General features: G+C 40.2%; 1 protein-coding gene across 1 annotated transcript in view; it reads left to right on the top strand.

Moving 5' to 3' along the window:
- The first annotated feature begins 560 nt into the window (after window positions 1-560).
- The window catches only part of ZNF292 (zinc finger protein 292), a 48,506-nt gene continuing 28,077 nt past the window's right edge, over window positions 561-20,989 (top strand). The window contains exon 1 of the mRNA XM_059842500.1: window positions 561-748. Coding sequence (XP_059698483.1) covers window positions 587-748 — 162 coding nt within the window. The 5' untranslated portion in view covers window positions 561-586. The remainder of the gene's footprint in view (window positions 749-20,989) is intronic.

Here is a 20,989-nt window from a genome sequence, read left to right as displayed (position 1 = left end):
CACGGCCCATCCAGCAGTGGTTCGTGCCACATGGTGCCCTCAGGTGGAAGGATCGGATGTGACCCTTCGTGCCATGGTCTAGTTGACGTCAGTTGGTGTTCACCCATAGGTTGGATTTGATGATCTGAGAGGTCTTTTCCAACTTAATTGATTCCACGATTCTGAACTCGAGGGTCAGCAGAAAAACGGGACCGATCCAGCCCGCCCCCACCGCTCCCGAGGCCGCCGCCATTTGCGGCCGCTTTGCCGCCAAAACGCGTCGCCGCGCGGGCGGGGGAGGGCCCCGTCACGTGGCCGCGCGGGGGCGCGCCCCGCCGCGCGTGGCACTGCGTCACGTGAGGCGCGGAGGCCCCGCCCCCTCCCCGGCCCCAGTCCTTTGCGCCGCGGGGGGACGGCGGGCGGTGCGCGCGCGCGCGCGCCGCGCGCTCCCGCGCGTCTCCATCTCCTCCGCACGTGACCCCCCGTCCCTGGAACGTGGCATTGTGTAATCACGTGACCCGGGAGCGGAGCGGGGGGAGCCGGGGGAGGCAGGGAGGGAGGAAAGGGGGGCGGGGGGGCTGCGTACGCGACGGAGCGGGGTGCGAAGATGGCGGACGAGGAGGCCGAGCGGGAGAGCGGCGGCCCGGGCGGCGACCTCCTGGAGCTGCGGCTCCTGCGGGAGCGGCTGCTGGAGCTGGAGACGGGGCTGCGGGAGAGCCGCGAGCCGGCCGTGCAGGCAGCCACCGAGTACTGCAAGCAGCTCTGCCAGGTCAGGCCGCCTCTTCCCTTTTCCCTTCCCTTCCTCCGTGCCCTGCCCCCGCCCGCTCCCTCCCCTCCCCGGCGGGGTGTGTGTGTGTGTGAGCTTGGCCAGGCCGGAGCGCGGGCGCCGGGCGGGACCAGCGCCGCCCCCGCCGCGGGGAACCCGCAGCCGGCGACCCGGTGCTGCGGCCGGCGCGGGAGGGGGGAGCGGGGACCCGGTGCTCGGGACCCGGCAGGGCGATCGACGCCGCCGCTCGTTGTGGGCTGAGGCGGAGTGGCCCCCGCGCCCGCTGCCGTTCCGGCCCGGCCCGTAATCCCCATCCCCCGCTTCGCCTCCCCCCGCCCCGGTTCTCGCGGTCTCCGGGCCCCTTTGTTGTGCTCTGCGGCTCGGCTTATCGAAGGGCCCTTTGTTCCTGGCGGTGGCGGACCGGGCCCCCCCCCCGTCCCCGTCGCTCCGACACCCCTCCTCCCCTGAGGGCGAAGGGAGGGAGGCGGCGGTCCGGGAGGTGGGGGCTCTGCCGCTCCTCCGAGGGGCCGGGCAGAAGCTGTAGTCCGTCCCGCGTCCCTTGGCGCGGGGCTCCTGCTCTCCGTCCCCTTCCTTCCCCCGCTCCCTTCCCTATCTCATTCACTGGGGGGATAGTGGAGTTTCTGCCATGCTGGGAAGGTGAGGGTGGTGGTGGACTATACAGAGTCGCCGGTGGTGGTGGCAGGTCTGTGATGTTGCTCCCCGTTTTCTTGCCCTATCAAGGGAGCGCAATTCCACCTCGGGAGAGGGCTCCCGAGCCGGCACTGTTTGAAGCACCATTGTGTGTAATTATTCAGCCGTCGGGAAAAGGCCCGCTTCCCGGAGTTTGGGCAGGTTATGAGGCAGGGTTTGTTTGCAGGTGTTTCTTCTGAGCTGGTGAACCTGCTTAGTATTTGTTCCTAAACAAACTTTGTGGTACTAGCTCCACGGACTGCTGAAAAAGCAGACCATTTTAGTCATATCTGTGTCTATACATGGCCTTGATTTCCCTTAGATATCCTTTCTTGGATAGTATTAGGTGCATCCCAGTGTATAAAACAAGTTCTCAAATATTTTAGGCCACAGAAACCGCTACTTCTGTAGCTTTACTTTGTTTAATAGTCTGGCTGATACAAGTGATGGTGTTTGTTTACACATTGCTGTCACCCATTCATGGACGGTCAGGCAAATTGTTAAAAGGTGGAATGGGTAAGAGTGAATTCACATAGTTAGTTTGAAATGTGTTTTATTTATGATTTTGTATCTGGTTTCTTAAGTTGATTCTTGGTGGCCATTGTAGCATGCTAATTTCACATCTGTCGCTTCTGGATTAAACTGGGTTCTACTTCCTACTAACCAGGAAGATTTGCTACTAAATATTTTGAGCATAGTTTTATTTTATTTTGTATATGCAGAATTCATATGTCAGGTTTGTTTTTCTCTGGTCAAAATTTATCATACTGTGCTTGGTTAGAATGTCCATGTCAATGCACAGAAACATTGGTTTAAGCACAGAGAGGTTGGTTTATGTTGGTTCAGATCAGTGTGTTCTTAGTCTATTTTATCTTTGTGCCTACTTTCTTAACTTGTTACACTGAGAGGTGGAAATCTGCCTTTCCTGGCTCGGGCTCGACTTGTGAATGAGCTGTTCATTGAACTGAAGTAGTGTTGGGTAGGTGGGAATGAAGACACCATCCTTGACATGTACAGAGTAGATTACTAATGTCTAAAGCAGATTTATCACTGAAATCGTGGTTACGTGTTCTTAGCGAGTGGCTTCAAGAGTTGATTGATTGATTTAAAGTTTAACCAGCATGAATATTCTTCTCATTACTTCAATGACTGTTACAAAAGTCTGTTGTAAAGCCCAAGTTTACTACGTTTTTTAACCATGCACCTTTTCAAAACAAGTCTCACTGAGCAAATCAGTTGTGTAGAAGCTGACATAGAAATCATGCTGTTTTGAAATGAGTTCCTTCCATACCAAGATTTATAGTACGGCCGTATCTGGTTTTGCAGGCTGATGTGTTGCACTGAGGGTTGAGACATGCCATTCAGTGTTGAAAGATCCTGCTTTTCAAATTTTGAACAGAGGACTAAACAGATGCTTAATGTATTAAAAAGTGTTGTTGGGCAAGTGTTTTGGTTCTGGTTCACGAAGTGGTTTTTTAAATCTGTTCACCTGTGCTTGTGGTGCCAGAATACTTATCCAGTCTCTTCTGCAGTTTTAATGCTTTATTTGGGCTGACACAAAATAGTATCCGTGATTCAGAGAGTTGGCTTAGCTACTTAGTTTGCACTGCATGACATGGGTTGTAGAAAAACCATGTAATATAAAAGCCATCTCAGAAATCTCTTTCAAATAACAGTTTAAAGGTATCTGCCATGCTTTCTAGAATAAAGTCTTTGAAAATACATGCATGAAAGAAGGATTTAGTCAAATATATGAAACTGAGAGTATATATATGAGAGTTATTTATGATATATATAAATTGAATATATATCACTTATTTATATCTTAGGTCTAGAAGCTCAGTAATGAAGAAATGTTTTAGTATTTCTCGCAGTATGATTTCAGCTGATTTTTTTTTTTTTTTCCTTCTTAGTTTCTACTCATGTAATAACTGCATAGATCTTGGAAGCTCTGGTGTCCTCGTTTTGTTTTGCCAGGTAGTCATTCTGGAGCCCAGCAAAAGTTCATTTATAGCTTGCTGCCAGAAATGAACTTTTATTTTTTTTAATGAAGTAGGTAACAGTGTTCAATAAATAAGCTTATTTTCAAACTGATGGAAGCTAAAGAATGTGCAGTAAAGCATGGAAAGATCCTTAGGTTCAAAGGCAAATAAAGGATTTAAGTATTCTGTTCTTATTAAATAAAATGGGAGCTGTATAGCCGAGTCCTTTATCTGGTTTTGAAATACCTCAGTTTGAAATACTTTATTGTTTATAACCCAACAGTGTAGAACAACTATTAAAAACACAGAAAAACAAGGCCCTTGTACCTTGACAGAAGATGTTATAGACCTGTTTTCTTCTCTTGTAAGAATAAAGTTTACTTTGATGTATTTTATATGCAGCATTTCATTAGCTATAAATATGTTTGTGTGTTGCTGCTGATTGCTCTATGAAATGGTGCAATTATTCTTAAATTTTAAGGGGATTATAGACTGGACCTTAATCCTGTACCAGATCTGGGTGATTGCAGTTCTGTTCTCCATTGTCAGCCTGCAATAGAGAGCATTATTTTATTGTTATCAAGTGGAATTCACATCCGTATATAAAATGATTTTTTAATTGTGATTTGTGCTCTTCTGTTGCAATTCGATAATGAGGAAATCCTTGACAAACGGTTATGTTTTCATAAACTATATGAGTGCAGACTGTGGCAGACAAAACAAGTATCTTCAGCTGTAGTGACTAAAAATTGCAAGTGTAAATTTTTGCAAGAATTCAGAATGATCTGAAGAAGATTGCTCTTGTCATCATGTGATGGCTGATTAGGTTGTTTTCAGACTTGGCTCTTAAAGGTGACCAATTTTTTATATTGAGTTGGAAAAGACCAAAATGTGTGTTGAGGTTTTTGTGCTTGAGAGCTAGGTGAATGTGCTGCTGGTGGGTATATCAGAGCTCCTCACTATGGGCTGTGTTCCCTTCTAGTTGTCACTACGCAGTGTACCCCTTTTTTAAATATTTATTTTGTATAAATAAAAACAGATTGCAGAGTGGTAACAAATTTCCTGTTGTCACTAGGTGGTTGTGAAATCTTTGTGGTGCTTCTGCCTCTTCTGACTGTTTTTCTGTAGTTGACATGTGTTGAGTCTTCCCTCCTTTGTTATTTTGACACTTCATTTCTTTCCTGAATCTGCTTCTAAGAGTTGGGTTTTTTCTCTCCTGCTGTACTTTGTGGTACAAATTCTCCAAAAGTGTAAAGCAGTTAGGTTTGTTCTACTAATGTACAAGTTGTGAGCATAAAGTGGCCTTTATTATAAGCATAAGATACGATTTGGATGGTTGTGTGGCCTTTCCTCAATAACTTTGAATACACTTTTGGTTCATTTCTTGGTTGCCTTGTCGTGTCTGCCCGTTATGAGAAAGATCATGTATTGAAATGTGTTAAAAGTGTGCTTAGCTGTTAGTAGACACATTAATATCCTTCTAGTGTTGGCAGTTTACCCAGCAGTAACCTTGAATCTTCTTAACACTAGTATCAGAAAAGGTGTAATGATGATGGAAAGATCAGGAGGGGGGTAATGAAAATTTTTGGGCATTTTAAAAAGACACCGCAAAACTTCTTATAAAGAAAAATTGGTTTTAACTGCTCTGGCTGTACAGTTTGTTCCTACTGTTTTAAGCTGTTTTTTACTGTGTTTTGAGGTTCTAGTGAAGTATTGGGACCTTAAGGTCTTACCTTATATTTTTTGGGTGTGCTGTCATGCTAGAGTAGATCTTGGTAATATTTGGGGATACATATTCTAAGATATCCCTCCTAAAAGCAGACCTGCATGTCTCTACATAAAAACATTATTATTATTACATATTTGTAATCACTGTATAGTACAAGTTTCTGCTAATTATTTGTTTCTATTGGAGGTTAGTCTTATGTTTTCTCTTACAAATTCTCCTATTAATCTTACTGTAATTGGCATTCAGTTTATATACCTCATGGACTTGACAGCTTTCTGGTGCTGTCACCCTCTTCAACTGTCATAGTCTTCCTCTCTTTTAATCTCTGAAATATCAACTTCCACTTCAGACCCAAGATGACAGAAATAATCTTCAGTTTTATCCATAAAATTTGAAATGAAGCATTTCTTAAACCTTTTACTTAGATGTTCTGGATTTATCCAAACCCAAAGTCTGTCTTAATCTAATAAGAAGGAAGTGTTTCAGTAGGCTGCTTTATTTTTTCCTGCAGGAGTTAGAGTATGATCCCTTGCCAGGAGTAATTCTCTGTCTAAAGACCTCAACAGCCTTTGAAGGAAGTTTTTTGCTATTTCATTGAACACCTGCAGTTGTGATGTGACCATAAGATCAGCGTTCACTAATGGTGAGAAACACCATCGGCAAAATATCAGGTGCCTTTTTAGTATAAGTAAGAAGACGTTTCCTGTTTTGTTAATATCACACCTGATTTCTTACTCCAGACAACTTTAATCAAACTCTTCACTGAGTGGATAGGTAGATGTCCATCTTAGATTTTGTTTAGCTCAACAGCTAACAGTGATGTTTACATAATACAGGCACAAACTGGTGGAATGTAATTGCTGGTAAGTTGATATTTTTTGAGCTTTCAGTTAAATTATGTCCTGTCTAATCAAGTCAGTGTCTCTTCTGTTGGGTATGCATGGATTTCCCAGCTTCCACTTTGAGTAGAAAGTGTTTTCTGTGGATTCCAGTGAGGGATTTTTACACTGAGGTAACACTTACAAGTTTGTGTTAAAATGTTTCTGTCTTTATGCATTTACCTCTATCACTCTGTGTTGCTTCGGGTCTCACAGTTCCTATTTTTTTCTAAATACATTACCATGAGTGCAAGATTCCCATTATAATTTCCAAAACTTTTGATTTTACTTTCATGCCTGTGACTGACCTCCAGATGTTCTGGTATTCAGGGAGAGATGTACAGCTGCCAGAAATAGCAAGGAATCTGCTAAAATATAGTACACCACACAGATTCCCAAGTGCATGAAGAGAAACACCTGCCGCCACCGTGTCATCATGCAAACTTTCAGCTGCCTCAGGCATTTTTGTACTACTTCATCACTGCGAGACCTGCCATGTCAAACAGTCACATTATCTCTTTGGATGGATAGAAGGTGGATAGAAGCAAAACCTCCTGATTTCTGTTTGTTTTTTTTTTTTTTTAGCTAAACTACATGGGGTTAGAGAAATAGTCTTGCTTTCAAATAAAACAGTAAGCGTACCTATCCAGTTAAAATGTGCGTAAAAAGTATTTAGAAGAAAGCACCCTTGCTGTTTAGGGTAAATCTAATCAGTGAGCATAAATGTTCTAATTCTTGTCCTCAATAATGGCATCAAGCCCCAGCATCATACTAGACTGGAGCTGGTCTTTGGTAGAACTGTTGAGATCTGTACTGTAAGATTTTATCAATAGATTTTCCTGTATTGAAATAAGCCAGGTAGACCACGATTCCAAAGCAACGTTGATTATTGATAGGCCATAGCTACAAATGCTTGTTTAATCTGTTCTCAAAACTATCCATTGAAAAAGATTCAAAAAAGCTCTCTGCAAAATACATTTCAGTTTAGTTTTCTTTGCCTTTAATAATTTCTTCTGCCTGCACTTGCAGTATAACTTAAATCACAATAGTCTTAAGCTGCAACAAGATATTATTGTATCCCATGTACATAATGAAGAGTAGCATATTCTCTTTCTGTTGGAAGCAGCTCTTATATTTTCAATGCCATTTTCTGTTATTTTCTACTTTTACTTTTGAGAACAGCTTTTGCAGTTCTTTATGGTAATTTTTTCCTATTTCCCCCCTTCCTTTTTGCTTTGTTGCTAATCCTTGGAACGTATGGGATTTTTGGAGTTCTTAATTGCAGGGAAGGTAGCAATCTAATAAGAGTATGGTAAGAAGGTGACAGTCTATCTAAGACTTATGATTTAACTTAAAGCATTTCTCTTTCCAAGTAAAAATATTCAAGAGAAAAGTGATAGTTCTCTGAAGCTAACAAATTAAGGCAGTCAAGATGACAAAATGTAGATGGAGGGATAAAAATTATTAAAAACTCAGGATGTTGACAAAATTCCGTCTTTCCATGTAAGTTCAGCAAATAGATACTTAGTTTCATAGGTGCCCTGATGCCCATATTTTGCAAAGTTAAGTTACTTGATGCTTTTATGGAAGTTACAGAGAAAACCCCTTCTATCAGCAAACCACCATTTCTCTAGGAAACACTTCTAGAGAAGTGAGAAGTTAATACTCAAAGGTTCAAGAATTTTTAATTGGTGTTTTTTAAAGGCTTCCATGCATATCCTTGTGCAATTATGATAGAGTGTGTTTATTTTCAAGAGGGAAACTAGCATCAGGTTCTTAGGCCACGAGCTTCTTTATAGTGAGGATGTACAACAATTTGCAAATTTTAGTTTAAATAACAGGTAAACAGTATAGCTTGAAACTGCCTTTTGAGATAGCATTTCCCATTTTATTAGGTCTTTGCTTTTGTATTGGCTGACAACTTAATGTGTCATGTTTTAGGAAGTATGCAAGTTTTTTTTTTGAGGTATGAAATATTTTTTTCTGTTTATTCTTCCAAATATGCATTAAAGACAACTCCATGGTATTATTTCTCGGGTCTTTCCTCTCTAAGGATGAAGTACTCTGCTTTCATTTGTGAAGAGTTAATCTAATAACACCTAGTACTTGGCAGAACAAAGACTTTCAGAAAGAAGATATATGTAATGTCAAAAAGGCAGTGGAGCTTTATAAAAAATCTCTGAAAGTAGACCTGATCCATTTGGTAATTGGACCAAACTTGCAAAAATGTGTGCCCATTTTTGGTAAAAATAGTTTGATCAAATATCTCTTCCATCTTCTCTTCTGTAACTGTTGTACAGTCTTCTGGTATACAATATTTCCAGCTTTATGGTTTCCTATATATAGGTAAAGTAAATTAAACATTCATCAGAGAAATAGGAAAATCCTGTGCTAACTAATGTAGCTCTCACTTGATTGTTACTCATTCTGAACCAGTCATACAGTTCTTTGTTTTTATAGGAATTCATGTTACATGGACAAAGCTACCAAAGCTCCATCCATCTTCAAACACTGACTCCTGGTGTTCATTCTCTCCTAACTGTTGGACAGGTGCATTTGTTGCTATGAGAACCTTAACTCCCTGAAGTAAAATTCTTTAGGATAAAGACCAGTCTTTATTTGTAACTCTCTGGTTTTTTTTTGGATGAATAGAGCAGTTTTCATTTGAGCTGGTGTAGCATTCTCAGTGTCCTGTATATTAAAAAAAACCCCAGAATCTGGGAGGATTCCTCTTCTGTTTTTCATATTGATGGAGAGAATGGGTTCCGTCAAGTAGACAAATCCTGTTTGGTATTTGTATATTTAACAGACCAAATATTGTTTTGGTGAATTGGTAAAGTACATTCAGTGATCAGGCATTAAATCATGAATAAGGAGTTCCTCAGTCTTGTGATTCATAGAATGTTGAGGGATTGGAATGAAACTTTAAGATCATCTAGTCCTAACTCCCCCTTGCCATGGACAGGGACACCTCCTACTAGAACAGGTTGCTCAAGGCCTTACTCAGCCTGGCTTTGAACAGTGCCAGGTTTGTGGCATCTACAGCCTTCCTGGGCAGCCTGTTCCAGTGTCTCATTACCCTCACAATAAAGAATTTCTTCCTAATATTTAACCTAAACTTCCTCCATTTCAATATATACCCATTACTCCTTGTGCTATCACTGCAGTTCCTGATGATGAATCTCTCTGGATACCCTATAGGCCTCTTCAGATACTGAAAGGTTGCTATGAGGTTTCCACACAACCTTCTCTTCTCCAGGATGAACAGCCCCAACTTTCTCAGCCTGTGTTCATAGGGAAGGTGCTCCAATCCTCTTGTCAGCTTAATGGCCCTGAACTCTAACAATTGCTCTAACAATTCCCTGTCCTCCTTGTGTTGGGAACCCAGAATTGGATGCAGTACTGTGGATGGGGTCCCACAAGAGCAGAGTAAAGGGGAAGAATCACCTTCCTTGACCTGCTGGCCACGCTCCTTTTGATGCAGCTCAGGATTCCATCTGGCTTTCTGGGCTGTGAGCTCACACTGCTGGCTCATGCTGTCTTTCTTCAACCATCAGACCCAAGTCTTTCTCTGCAGGGCTGCTCCCAGTGACTTGTCTGCCCAGCCTGTCAGTGTGTCTGGGATTGCCCCGACCCAGGTGTAGAACCTTGCACCAATAGCACCTCTTTGTTGAACTCCATGAGGTTTGCACAGCCCTCATCTCCGTCCTGTCAGGGTCCCTCTGCTTGGCATCCCTTCCCTCCAGCATGTTGACTTCACCACACAGCTTGGTGTCATCAGCAAATGTGCTGAGGGAGCGCTTGGTCCCTCTCTCCATGTCACCAGCAAAGATGTTGAATCAGCCGCAGTACTGACCCCTGAGGGGCACCACTGATCTCTGTGTGGACAAATGAGGTTTTGACCACAACTCTTTCATGTGGCCATCCAGCCAGTTCTTTATCCGCAGTGTGGTCGTCCATCAAATCCATGCCTCTCCAGCTTGGAAACAAGCATGTCAGTGCAGCAGAGCATCAAACACTCCTTAAGTGCAGCTTGCTCTGCCCCATCCACCAGTGCTGGTCCTGTTGCAGAGTGCTTGTTTCAGGAGCCTGTGATGATATACTGGTTTATAACACAGGGAACACAAGGGTAGGTACAAGAAGAGATTAAATGTTCGGAATCACAAAAGACACAATCTGAACTTCTTTTTTTAAATCGTTGGAGGGTTCATCTTATGAAGAGAATTGCAGGGATAAAAAGTAACTTTTGTTAATGAATCTGTAATAGTTAAGATGATAAAACTTTATAATCTCCATTCTACAGACTGGGAACTTGCATAATGTTTTTGTTGAAACTTGTGCAGCCACTAAACCCTGCTTTTGGATACCCAGCCAGAGTTGATCGTCATGTCAGTGTGACAGCAGGAACTCAAGAGTTCTGCTCAGGTTTGCCAACATATTCAGGAGAAAGTATGGCCTTGGCTCCTTTCCTTTCCCACATGTGGACATAGTGGCAGTACTTTGACACTGGTGAAAGGACACTGGTGGTTATTCGACACAGTGTGGTAGATGTTGCCTTGTTCTTTCACTGGAAATATCAATCAGATGGAAGGCATCCTTTGGAATACCAATTTGACAGTGCTGAGTAGACAAGTTTAAAATAGCAGTTGAGTAATCTTTCTACTGGAGGATGAAGATTATCAGTTAAGTTATCAGAATTAAAAGGGTTTGAAGTAGCAGTGGGATAAGTTGCATTCATCTGATAAAGACAGTAATACAAAAATGTAATGCAGTTGAACTATAGAAGTATCATAATGTCTCATTTCACTTGATGAGAGAGCAAGTTTAAGTCACCTATGTTGCAGAAAATGTACATATTTCCAGATTAGACACAGTTATTTCTGGCTGTCTTCCTATTTTTAATCTGCCCATATGCCAGTCTGATAATTAAAAGAATAGGTAAATTAGATTTCCTGGCAGTGGATGAAAGTTTACTGTAATGAACATCCCGCCACATTCATGAAATGCTTGTTTAATAGCCAACTGCTGAATGCTCTTTTTAAGTAAACAAACTGAAATATGAGTGTTGGGATGACAACATTGAATTGAGACATGATTGAATATCTGAATAGAGAGAAATGTACCCTAGAACTATAGCAAGTTCATTTATGTTAGGATGCAAGAGAGAAGTTAGATACCAATGACCAGATCAGAAAGAGCCTGTTAAATGCAAAATGTTGAAAGATTAAAGGCAAGCCTAAAGAATGGTAATTTCTGTTACTGTATGTGAGAAAGCATGAGGCTTAATGAAATTATTTACTGGTGTTTTATATAACTTATTTGTTCTAAAATAGTTTATGGATGTAACCAGAGGCTCTCCATTCATTTTCTAAGTTTTTCTAGGTCTTTTTCTGAAACTAGGTGGGGTTTGAATTCTAAGGAAAATAGTGCCTAAAAAATAGTAGGACAAATAGCACCAAAGTAATTTCACTTTTGCCTCTTTCAGTTTAATAATTAGCAAACTGAGCACCTTCAGTATGTGTTCAGCATGTCCAGATGAAAAACATGCAAATTGCTTGTGCCTTTTAACTTATATTTGGGGAGAGAAATATCTCTCTGTCAGTTAAGAGAAGGTTCCGTGTTTAGTAATTAACTTTCAGTTGTCTCCCTTTCCTGTGGGCTTTTTTTTTAACTTTCTGGGTGATGGTATATGACATAATTACTTATGAGAGTTGTAGTAAGCCCCCACAAGCTGTTCTTCTGTTTCTGCTTCTGTAGTTGCTGAGGTGCTTTTTTCAAACCTTCCTCCAACATAGATTTTGCCTTAAAAAATATATTTATATTTTCCAACAGCATAGTTATGTCTCTTGGTTTTGTATCTGTAAATTGAGGGTAGTGGGTACTTCCCCTCTACTTAGTTATATGCATTAGAGAACAAAGAGAACAAACCTGAGATTTTTTTGTTGTTGTTACATTATCTGCCTAGTGATGTAGAAATAGTTGGATTAGAGTCATGGTTAACTTTTTATGTTTGTGTGCCAAACAGTTGGGGTGCTAATGTTCCTAAAAATTGAATTATAACAATAGTTTAAAAAATCCTCAGAAAGTTGATAAAGAAACTTACCCTTAAGATTATGACATGTGTTCTTTCCACAATTTATCTTAACTCGGTTAGAGACACACAACCCTGAGAGTTACTGGCAAGGAGTTGTAAGAAGTCATCAAGGTCATTTATACCTTAGGTGGTGTAAATATGTGTAGGGAGAGGAGAGTTCAAATACTCAGTGCACTCTTGCATTTTCAGAGTGGTTGAAATCTGTTTTGTAATTGCATATTAATGGTAACTAGAGCTGCAATGATTTTTACTGAAAAAAAAAAATCACAGAAGTGACCTAAGTAGAAGTGGTTATTTGAGGAGAATCTCTTTAGGAAAGAGTTAAAAAGCAGCTAATGGGGTAATTCTTACTAACTTTCTATGTTTGTCAACTTTCATACTTTCTAATTTTTGTGGAATGATAAACAACATAATATGTAGTTATATTATAAGCTACTGAATATATGTATGAATGTGTAGTGGTTGAACAGACTGAGAAAATGAATCATTCATTGCAGGGTAGTTGGTCACATTTACTGGATTTCAAAAGTATTCTAATTCTTTCTAACAAATCAAAATTAGTCAGCAAGTAGTATCAGTTCTTCAACAATTACCTGTTCTCTCTTTGTGTTTTGAACTTAACTGTTGTCTCTAAAAAGTCTCCAGGGAGGATAGATTTCCTTAAGTATGAGCAGAGGAATGAGTTACTGCATGTCTTGATTTTCTGCTGTTTCTGTGAAGTTCCTTTTCCTTTTCTGGTGGAGCTTGAGCATAAAACCTAGATGTGTATCAATTTTTCCAGTTAATTTTTCCAGTTTCATCACAAAAAAAAAAATGTTCAGTTATAGATTAGTTATTTCTTTGTGTTCTGGTTTGATAGGCAAGATTTTAGATTTACTTAATTAGTCTGAGATTAAAAAAAATTAAGAGGATGGTAGGGGGAGAATGTGTATTAAAAAAAGGCTTGTAGATAGAGTTTTGCAACACTTTTACCGATTACCTTTAAAACTGTTCAGGAAACTAATACTTAAAGGTATTTGAGCTCATGTTTTCTTTGGTTTGATAACACCAAAAAAATCAGTTCTTATTAAGTGAGGGGTATCTATATCACAGAATGCACCTGTGTATCTGGGTTCTGAAGGTACCAATAACAAAAACCAGTGCTACCTTGTAGGTGGTGCTTCAAATACCTGGGTGAGTCAGGTAGGAATCTTTTTATATTTCCCTTCATTGGTGGACTTTTTTGTTGCCTGTGGAAGGAGAAACACTGTTAAACAGACAAGAGATGAAAATATAGCTGCTCATACAGTCTAACAAAACTTGCTTTTAGTGTTCTGAAATGCTCTCTTCAGTAGATGAATGAGACAGTGGTTGAAAGAGCAGTTTTAGAAGAGATGTGTGAACCAAAAGAGTGAGTTCCTATATGTTAATACTCTGGATCAGACACAGGGTTTACTTTGTAAGTGTTCTGATCATCCCTGTTAGCACACTTCTTTCTACATTGTGGAACAGCTTCGTAGTGTGGAAATTGTAATGTCTTTTGGATGAAACTAAACCAGAAGCTGTGCTCCAGAAGCAGTTGCAGGCAGTCTGTCCAGTTAATAGAACCAGCTGAATGCCAGTCTGAAATACGACCACTTGTGATGGGTTCACTGGATACTTGGGTTCTCAGAACCCTCTCTTCTGTTATATTATCTACTCCTTGTTCATTGCACTGGAATGGTATAGTCATTGTGAGCTTTTTGTGCACCAGAACCTAATTGGCAAACTCAGATTCTGGTTTTGAAATTCCTCTCTGAATGAGTGTTGATTCGCTGATTCGGTACTTGCTAATCTTGATGTGACTTTCCCTTGCTTTCAGCTCCAGGGTAGGGAAGCCAGTGACGTTAGGAAGGCTTTGCAAAGTGTGAAAGCAGCTGGAGTTTTCTGTTTGAAGGGAAAGGAAAAATCCAGCAAAGATTGGGACTGCAGCCTGGAGGAGAGGAGTTGTAATGGGAAAAAGATTGGATAGCTCTGCACCATACCTGCAGAAATTGAGAGTGAAAACAATTGCTTAAATACAATCTTGTAGTAAGTGATGGAATTAAGAGTCTGGCTTCAGTCCTCTCTTCTGGGCACAACTCAATATCTCCATTAGAATTAAAGCGTCATCATCTGATTCTTCAGCCAAAGGACTCTTGGCTTTCTAGAGCTATACTTTGCTTAACAACTTTATTGTGAAACAATTCAGAAGACACATTCAAGTAAAAAGAGCATATCAACAACTTAAAATCTTGATAGGCTTTAGAAATGAAATTTGAGTACAAATTGAGATTGATGTTCCTTGATCAGAACCATTATTTAAATAGTACTTGGCCTGTAGAAAATACAATTGCATTAGATTGTCATCCGCAGTTTTGTATATGCAATCTGATACTGTGTACCTGCTGGAGTTTTGCTGTTTGAGTCTGGATTGTTTTGTATTATAATAAAAAACATGTAAGAGCTAATATTCTTGCAGCACTTGTGTAGCTACAAAATCAAGGTAACAGTGCTAAGCCTTGATAAACAAATACTGAATCAGTTAAGTAGTGCCAGTTTTAATTTGTATCATTGAACTGCTTTGGAAATTATTTAGAAGTACAGTGCTGTGTTGTTTTGATGTGAAATGACCTCTCTGTGTACAGTTCTAAATAAATAAAAACTGTTTTGTTGATTTTATTATGGCAAATCTGTGATAGCAGCTGTATTTCAGATGGGTGCTGTTCTGTCAGATGCTTGTGGACAGGTTTAAAATATCTGTGTTTTTCTATGTAAGTTTTATTCTAACCTAAAAATCTGTAAAATAGCCTGTAGGGTATCCCAACTGAAAAACAAAATGGAAACAAATCATTTATCTTTGAGCTTTTCTGTTGGACTCAAAGGTGAAAGGAAAATAAAGATTGATTATGATCATGGTGATGTGGAGAATGTCTTTATCAGAAGGTTGTCATGCCACAGCAAAAGCAATAGGTACTCATATTTTTTTCTTCCCTTATATTCCCCTGTGGTTTTTTATATGGGCAAGAGATAAGGTTTACACTATGTAATCATTTTGTTTACTCTTAAATGCTTTAAAAATCATCTGTTACAGTATTTGTTTCTAGTGACTAATGGTCAAGTCTCATGGGCAATCTGAGGTTAGACTTGGTTTAAATTAGACATAGAAGTAAGGTTTTTTTTGACATGCAGAACTGGTTCAAGAACTGTTCAGGTTTTTGTTTGAATACTTTGTTCATTTGACGTCTTAGTTGGGTAGTTTGTCCTTGTACAAAGTGAATGTAAATGCTGATTGCATCCCAGTGATTCCTTAGCTGCCTCCACTTTCCTCAAATAAGGTGGGAACCTTTCATGGGAACTTTTCATGGGAACCTTAACCTCACAGTTAAAAAAAAAAAAAAGAGTTGCAGCAGTTGGCATTTTATGTGGTGAAGGGCTTGTTCTCCATCTTCTGGTAAAACACTGAACAACAAGGAGGAGAGAAAGGCAAGGAGAGAAATCACAAAAATAAAAGACAGTTTTCATCTCTAGAAGGTTTAGATCATCAAGGCTGAGAATAATTGTAGCGTAACATTGTAAAGATTTTTTTTGTGTGTGTGTCTCTTTAGGATGTAACTTTGCTGTGGGACTTCACAAAGACATCATCTGGTACCAGTGTACTGGTAGGAAATCTTTTTGACTCCAGATATGTCTAACTTTGGATTCTAATTTATTTTTAATGTCTCAAATACTTAGTTAAAAAGAACACGTTATAAAGCTATTCTGAACCAGACTGTTCATTTTCCTTACATTTCCATCACAGGCAGTGTTGCTGTGTTCTCTTAAGTTCTGATGGTCTGAAATGCTTCTTGAAGCAATTCCTTTGTAGAAGCTGTGAGGATGATTGCCCAGTGCGTGGTCTTGTGCTCATTGATCATGCCTACTATCATCCTAGTCATCTTCTAATTGAGTTCTTTGACACTGAATTATTGGGATGGGGATGATTTTACTATTGCAAGCCAGGACTGATGCCCTATGTGGAAGGGAGAGATCCGTTCCCTTACAGGTTAATTTCTATTTTACCAGTTCAGTTCTGTGACTTTTCATGCAATTGGGTAATGATACTTGCACAGGGCTGGAATTGCACAAAAGACTCAAGGCCAGCAGCCTGACATAGTTTGTAAACTATCGTAAATTGGCCTTAAAAGCAGACTATTATCAGCTTTCCAGGAATTTGAACAATGTTGTCTTCATCACATGCTCAGTTCTTTAATGGTTGTATTAGTCAGTGAGATTATACTTCAGGTTCACAGTTTTACTCTGAAAAATACAGCTTTCAAAAATGAACTTGTCTTGAATGAGATGATTGTTTAGCCTCAGCCCAAGACTCAATGTAATAGGTTTGTTTCCCAGAAAACAACCCAAACAAACCCAAACTTTTTATTCTGCTGTTGTAAAGTCAGAAGATAGCATCAATATCATGACTATACCTAGCTGCTTGATCAAGAAACCACATCAAGTCAGCATGTGCCTTGTGTTTCATGTCTTAGGATTCAGGGCCGTTGTCAGGGACTAAACTGTCTTGCAATTTCTAGCACTTTCGCCAGTACCCATGATCTGTTGCCATTCAAGGGCTTGTCACCTCTGCATGCAATTTGATAATTTTTTTCCTGGCTATCCTAAAAAGACTGGAGGGCATTTAATTCTCTTGTCTTTATTCCTTGAAAGCAGTGTTTTAGTGGCCATTCAGCTTTTTTTTTCTGTTTTTTTTAAAGTGGTTTTATTTCTCACTGTATTATTCTGTTCTTGGTCTGAGGAATTTATGCATGTACAATAAATTTATTTATAACAGTTTATGTTTACATTGCAGTTATAATATAATTCACAGATTTTTTAAAAAAACTTTTTGTTCATCTATATTTAATGTAGGTATTTCTGTAGTGAATTTATTGGCATTAAAAAGCACCAGTATGTTCATTTTTTAAAAGAAATGTCTTCATCTTGGATATCTCAAAGCAACTGCATAAACCTGTATATTTATGAAACTTTTTTAGAAGTTTCTGTGTCTGCTGGTCTAGCTGCCCAAATTGTAGATCTCAAAATACGTGGTTACCCTAGTATCAGGATGTGTGCACACCCTTAATGTGACACCATCTGGGAGCTGTGCTTGTGCACAGTTGCCTTGCGTGCTTCTGCAATGGAGTGCTGCACATCTGAGATTCCTTAGTATTTCCTGTTGTTGTCAGTTGTCAGTGAGCTTCTATACTGGCAAGATGTGACTGGTGGAGATTCCCAAGTTTGAGCAGAGAGTTGTGTCTGTGTGCACTTTCCAGTACTGATGAACAGTCTTTGTGGAACCATGGATACTGTGAGAACTTGATTGAATATTTCATGATACTCTTAACTCCCCTGGGAAAGGAAAGTTCAACCAGCAGTTTCAAATCTGGTTCTGTTTTCTTTTGAGTAATAGTTAAATGTAAGCAGTTAGTTGTTGCTTGTTACTACCATATCTGAAAGGTCAACATTGTGAGGAACATGCATGGAAAATACTTTTTCAGAGAGAAGCAGGTAAGTCAGTTTTCATTTCCAAAACTGCAACCTAAGATTATAGACCCTTGGAGTTGGGATTTTGGTGGGGGGGGGGGGGGGGGGGTCGTGTCTTTAATCTTACTAATTAAGTTATTTTGGTAATTGAATAGTAGACAGCTTCTTTGTTGGAGAAGAAATACAGCAGAGAGAATTTATCTGGGCCTCTACTAGTCAGACTTTTAAATCCATGTCTTCATTTAGTGATTATCTTCAAGGTACGGAGATCAGTGCAAAAGGTGACAAAAATGAAGTACAGAATCATGAAGGGGAAGACTTTTTTTTTGCTAGAGATGTAGTAAATCTCTCTCTTCTAAGCTTCAGTAAAATTACTTTATAAGTGTCAAAAGCAGAAAGATGGCAGTTCAGGAACAAGTAATTGCATAGGCTACAGAATACTGGGATACATTTCCATTTTAATTTCAGTTTAGGTTTAAATGGTGAGAGTCTTACTGCTTACCTTAAGGGCTACACTTTGTTTTGTAATACAAAGAAAGGATTGTGCTGGTAATACAATACCAGGAGGCATCATCTGTTCTGTTTTCTTCACGGGTCAGCGGGGCTGCACTGTCAGTGTTCTTCACGTTCAGTAGCAGTCAGATAGCATAGGAAGACTTTCAACAGACATGATCAGTATTTTCATACCCTTTACTGCTCCAGTGTCTTCTTTGCCTGCTTCTCATGGCTCGTCATTGCATGTTTTAGTAACTTGCTCATGGACAAGCAGAAGTGAGACTATTACTGTGCATTACATTCTTAAAATACAGCTGTCTGTATTTGAAAGGTTGTTCATGCTCATCTGTAGTACTACACAAAAAATTTGAGGAAGCAAGAGTTTAAATAATTGCAAGCCGACAGTAGTTTGGAGATTTTAAAGGTCGGTATTAGAATTGCCATTATCTTTTTGTGCTGTTCTGTAGCTGACCACAGGCAATATATTTTATGACCTGAGGGAAATACATACAGCCTTGTTTTTCATCAGTTTGCATGGAAAAAGAAAACATCTTCTAGATGTAGTACTTGAAGAGTACGTATGTAGTTGAAACAATACGTGGTACTATGAAATAGTTCCTTTCTCTTTCGTTATGTGTATTTAACAGGCAGTGTCTGGCACAAGATCTGATTTTCTAACATGATCTAATGTAGAAGACAACCATTCACAATGAACATCTATTTAAATCATATCTCACTCCCCATGTCTTATTGTCAGATAATAGTATTGCCATGGTAAGCTGAATTATTCCTTCAAAAAACCTAAGGCCTTGTCTTTCAGATTATGAGCTGACCATGACTTAATTAATTGTGATGTGTGTATCTCTGTTGTTACAAACTAAATTAAAAAAATTTCAGGGTATCTGAAAAATGATGTATGATTTTGACAAGAAACATGTACTTTCATGCACTTTTTGGAAAAGGAAAACGAAAGATTTTGGTAATGTTTTTGAACTACCTTTGGCAAAAATAATTGTGTGAGATCTTTCCTTATTAGTCTAGTAAACTTGCAGTCTTAGACAAGCTTCAGGTGTTCAAATACTGAAAGAAATCATTGTTATATCTCTTCCTCTTCTTTTTAATTTCTCTGGTGTATAATCTTGTAGGGAAGAAGAAGATACCACAAATCATTTTCTGTGTATTGTCTCACCATAAGTCAGGGACTGGGAGGTCAAAATCACTCATAAGTGAAGGACAGTATCATGACCATCTGAGGAACTTGATTGTACGAAATTCAACAAATCATAGAATGGTTTGGGTTGGAAGGGACCTTAAAGGTCATCTAGTTCCAGGCCATGGGCAGGGATGCCACTCACCAGATCAGGTTGCACAGGACCCATCCAGCCTGGCCTTGAGCAGTGCCTGGGATGAGACATCTAGCTTCACCACCTTCTGAGTAAAGAATTTCTTTCTAACATCTAATCTAAACTCATCTGCTTTCAGTTAAAACCATTTCCCTTGTCCTGTTGCTGTCTGCCCATACAAAATTTCTTGCCCCCTCCTTTTTATGAGCCCATTTAAGATACTGGAAAGCCGCAGTGAGGTCTCTCCAAAGTCTTTTCTTCTGTATGCTGATCAACCTCAGCTTTCAGCCTTTATTCATAGGAGTGCTGCTCCATTCCTCTGATCATCTATGTGGCCTCCTCTGGACCTGCTCAACCAGGTCCATGTCTGTTTTGTGCTGAGGACTGCAGATGCAGCACTCCAGCTGGGTCTCACAAGGACAGAGTAGAGGGGGAGAATCCCCTCCCTTGACCAGCTGGCCACCCCTCTTATGGTGCAGCCCAGAATGCAGTTGGCTCTCTGGGCTGTGAGCACACCTTATTGGCTTCTCTTCAGCTTTTTATCCATGAGAACAAGCAAGTCCTTTTCCTCAGGGCTGATCTCAATGAGTTCTCCCAGTTTGTACTCACATCTGGGGTTACCCTGGCCCATGGGCAGCACCTTGTACTTGGACTTGTTGAACTTCATGATGTTCTTGTAGACACAGTTCTCAAGCTTGTCCAAGTCACTCTGCATAGAATTCCTTTCTTCTCTTGTGTCAACTACACCATTCAGCTTTGTATCATCTGCAAACTTGCTGAGGGTACTTTTGATCTCAGTGTCTGGGTCATGGATGAAGATATTGAAAAGCACTGCTCCCAAGATAAAGTCCTCAGGGACACTTATTCTGGATCAAACTATGCTATATGTCTTCTTCCTTTCAGTCTCTTTAATCCCAAGCATGAAATTGTAAACCGGTCCAGAGCAGTCAGTGGAACTTGATTTGACTCAAGTGGTTATGTTGTCTGGCTCATTACAGCGTATGGCATCTCTCTGCATCTTCCTCTGTATGATGATACCAAACTCAGGATCTCCAATTCATTTGCATTTCCTCATGATCCATCATCTAGTGACACAAGCTGTAACTGGTTATTAGAACAGACCTGTCACCTTTACAGGGGAGAATCTTAAGCCAAGAAAAATATTTTTAAATCACGTGCATGGTTCATATGGGAGACTTACTTCACTGGTTTTCTTTAGTTACCCTTTCTTGACTGGAACCCTCGCTTTCCTTCTAAATTTCTATTTGTGATAGTGTAGCTATTCTTCACCAGCTTTGAATAAAACTTGATGTGTTTTCTTGAATCAGGCCATTGTTGGTTCCTCTGAAGGCAGCTGCTCTTTTGTATCAGTTGTTGGCAGGTACTGGAGGAGTGAGAGTTTTTGTTGTGTCAAGGGGAGGCCTGCCTCTGTGGGAATGCTCCATGTGAACAGCAAGTGGCAGAGCGATCTCACTGAGAAGGGCTGTACCTGCCTGTGTGCATGGAGCTCTGT

Source organism: Haemorhous mexicanus, chromosome 3 (assembly GCF_027477595.1).
Source record: "Haemorhous mexicanus isolate bHaeMex1 chromosome 3, bHaeMex1.pri, whole genome shotgun sequence".
In the NCBI taxonomy this organism is placed as follows: domain Eukaryota; kingdom Metazoa; phylum Chordata; class Aves; order Passeriformes; family Fringillidae; genus Haemorhous; species Haemorhous mexicanus.
Note: the sequence above shows the minus strand (reverse complement) of the source record. Positions and strands in the feature narration are given on the sequence as shown.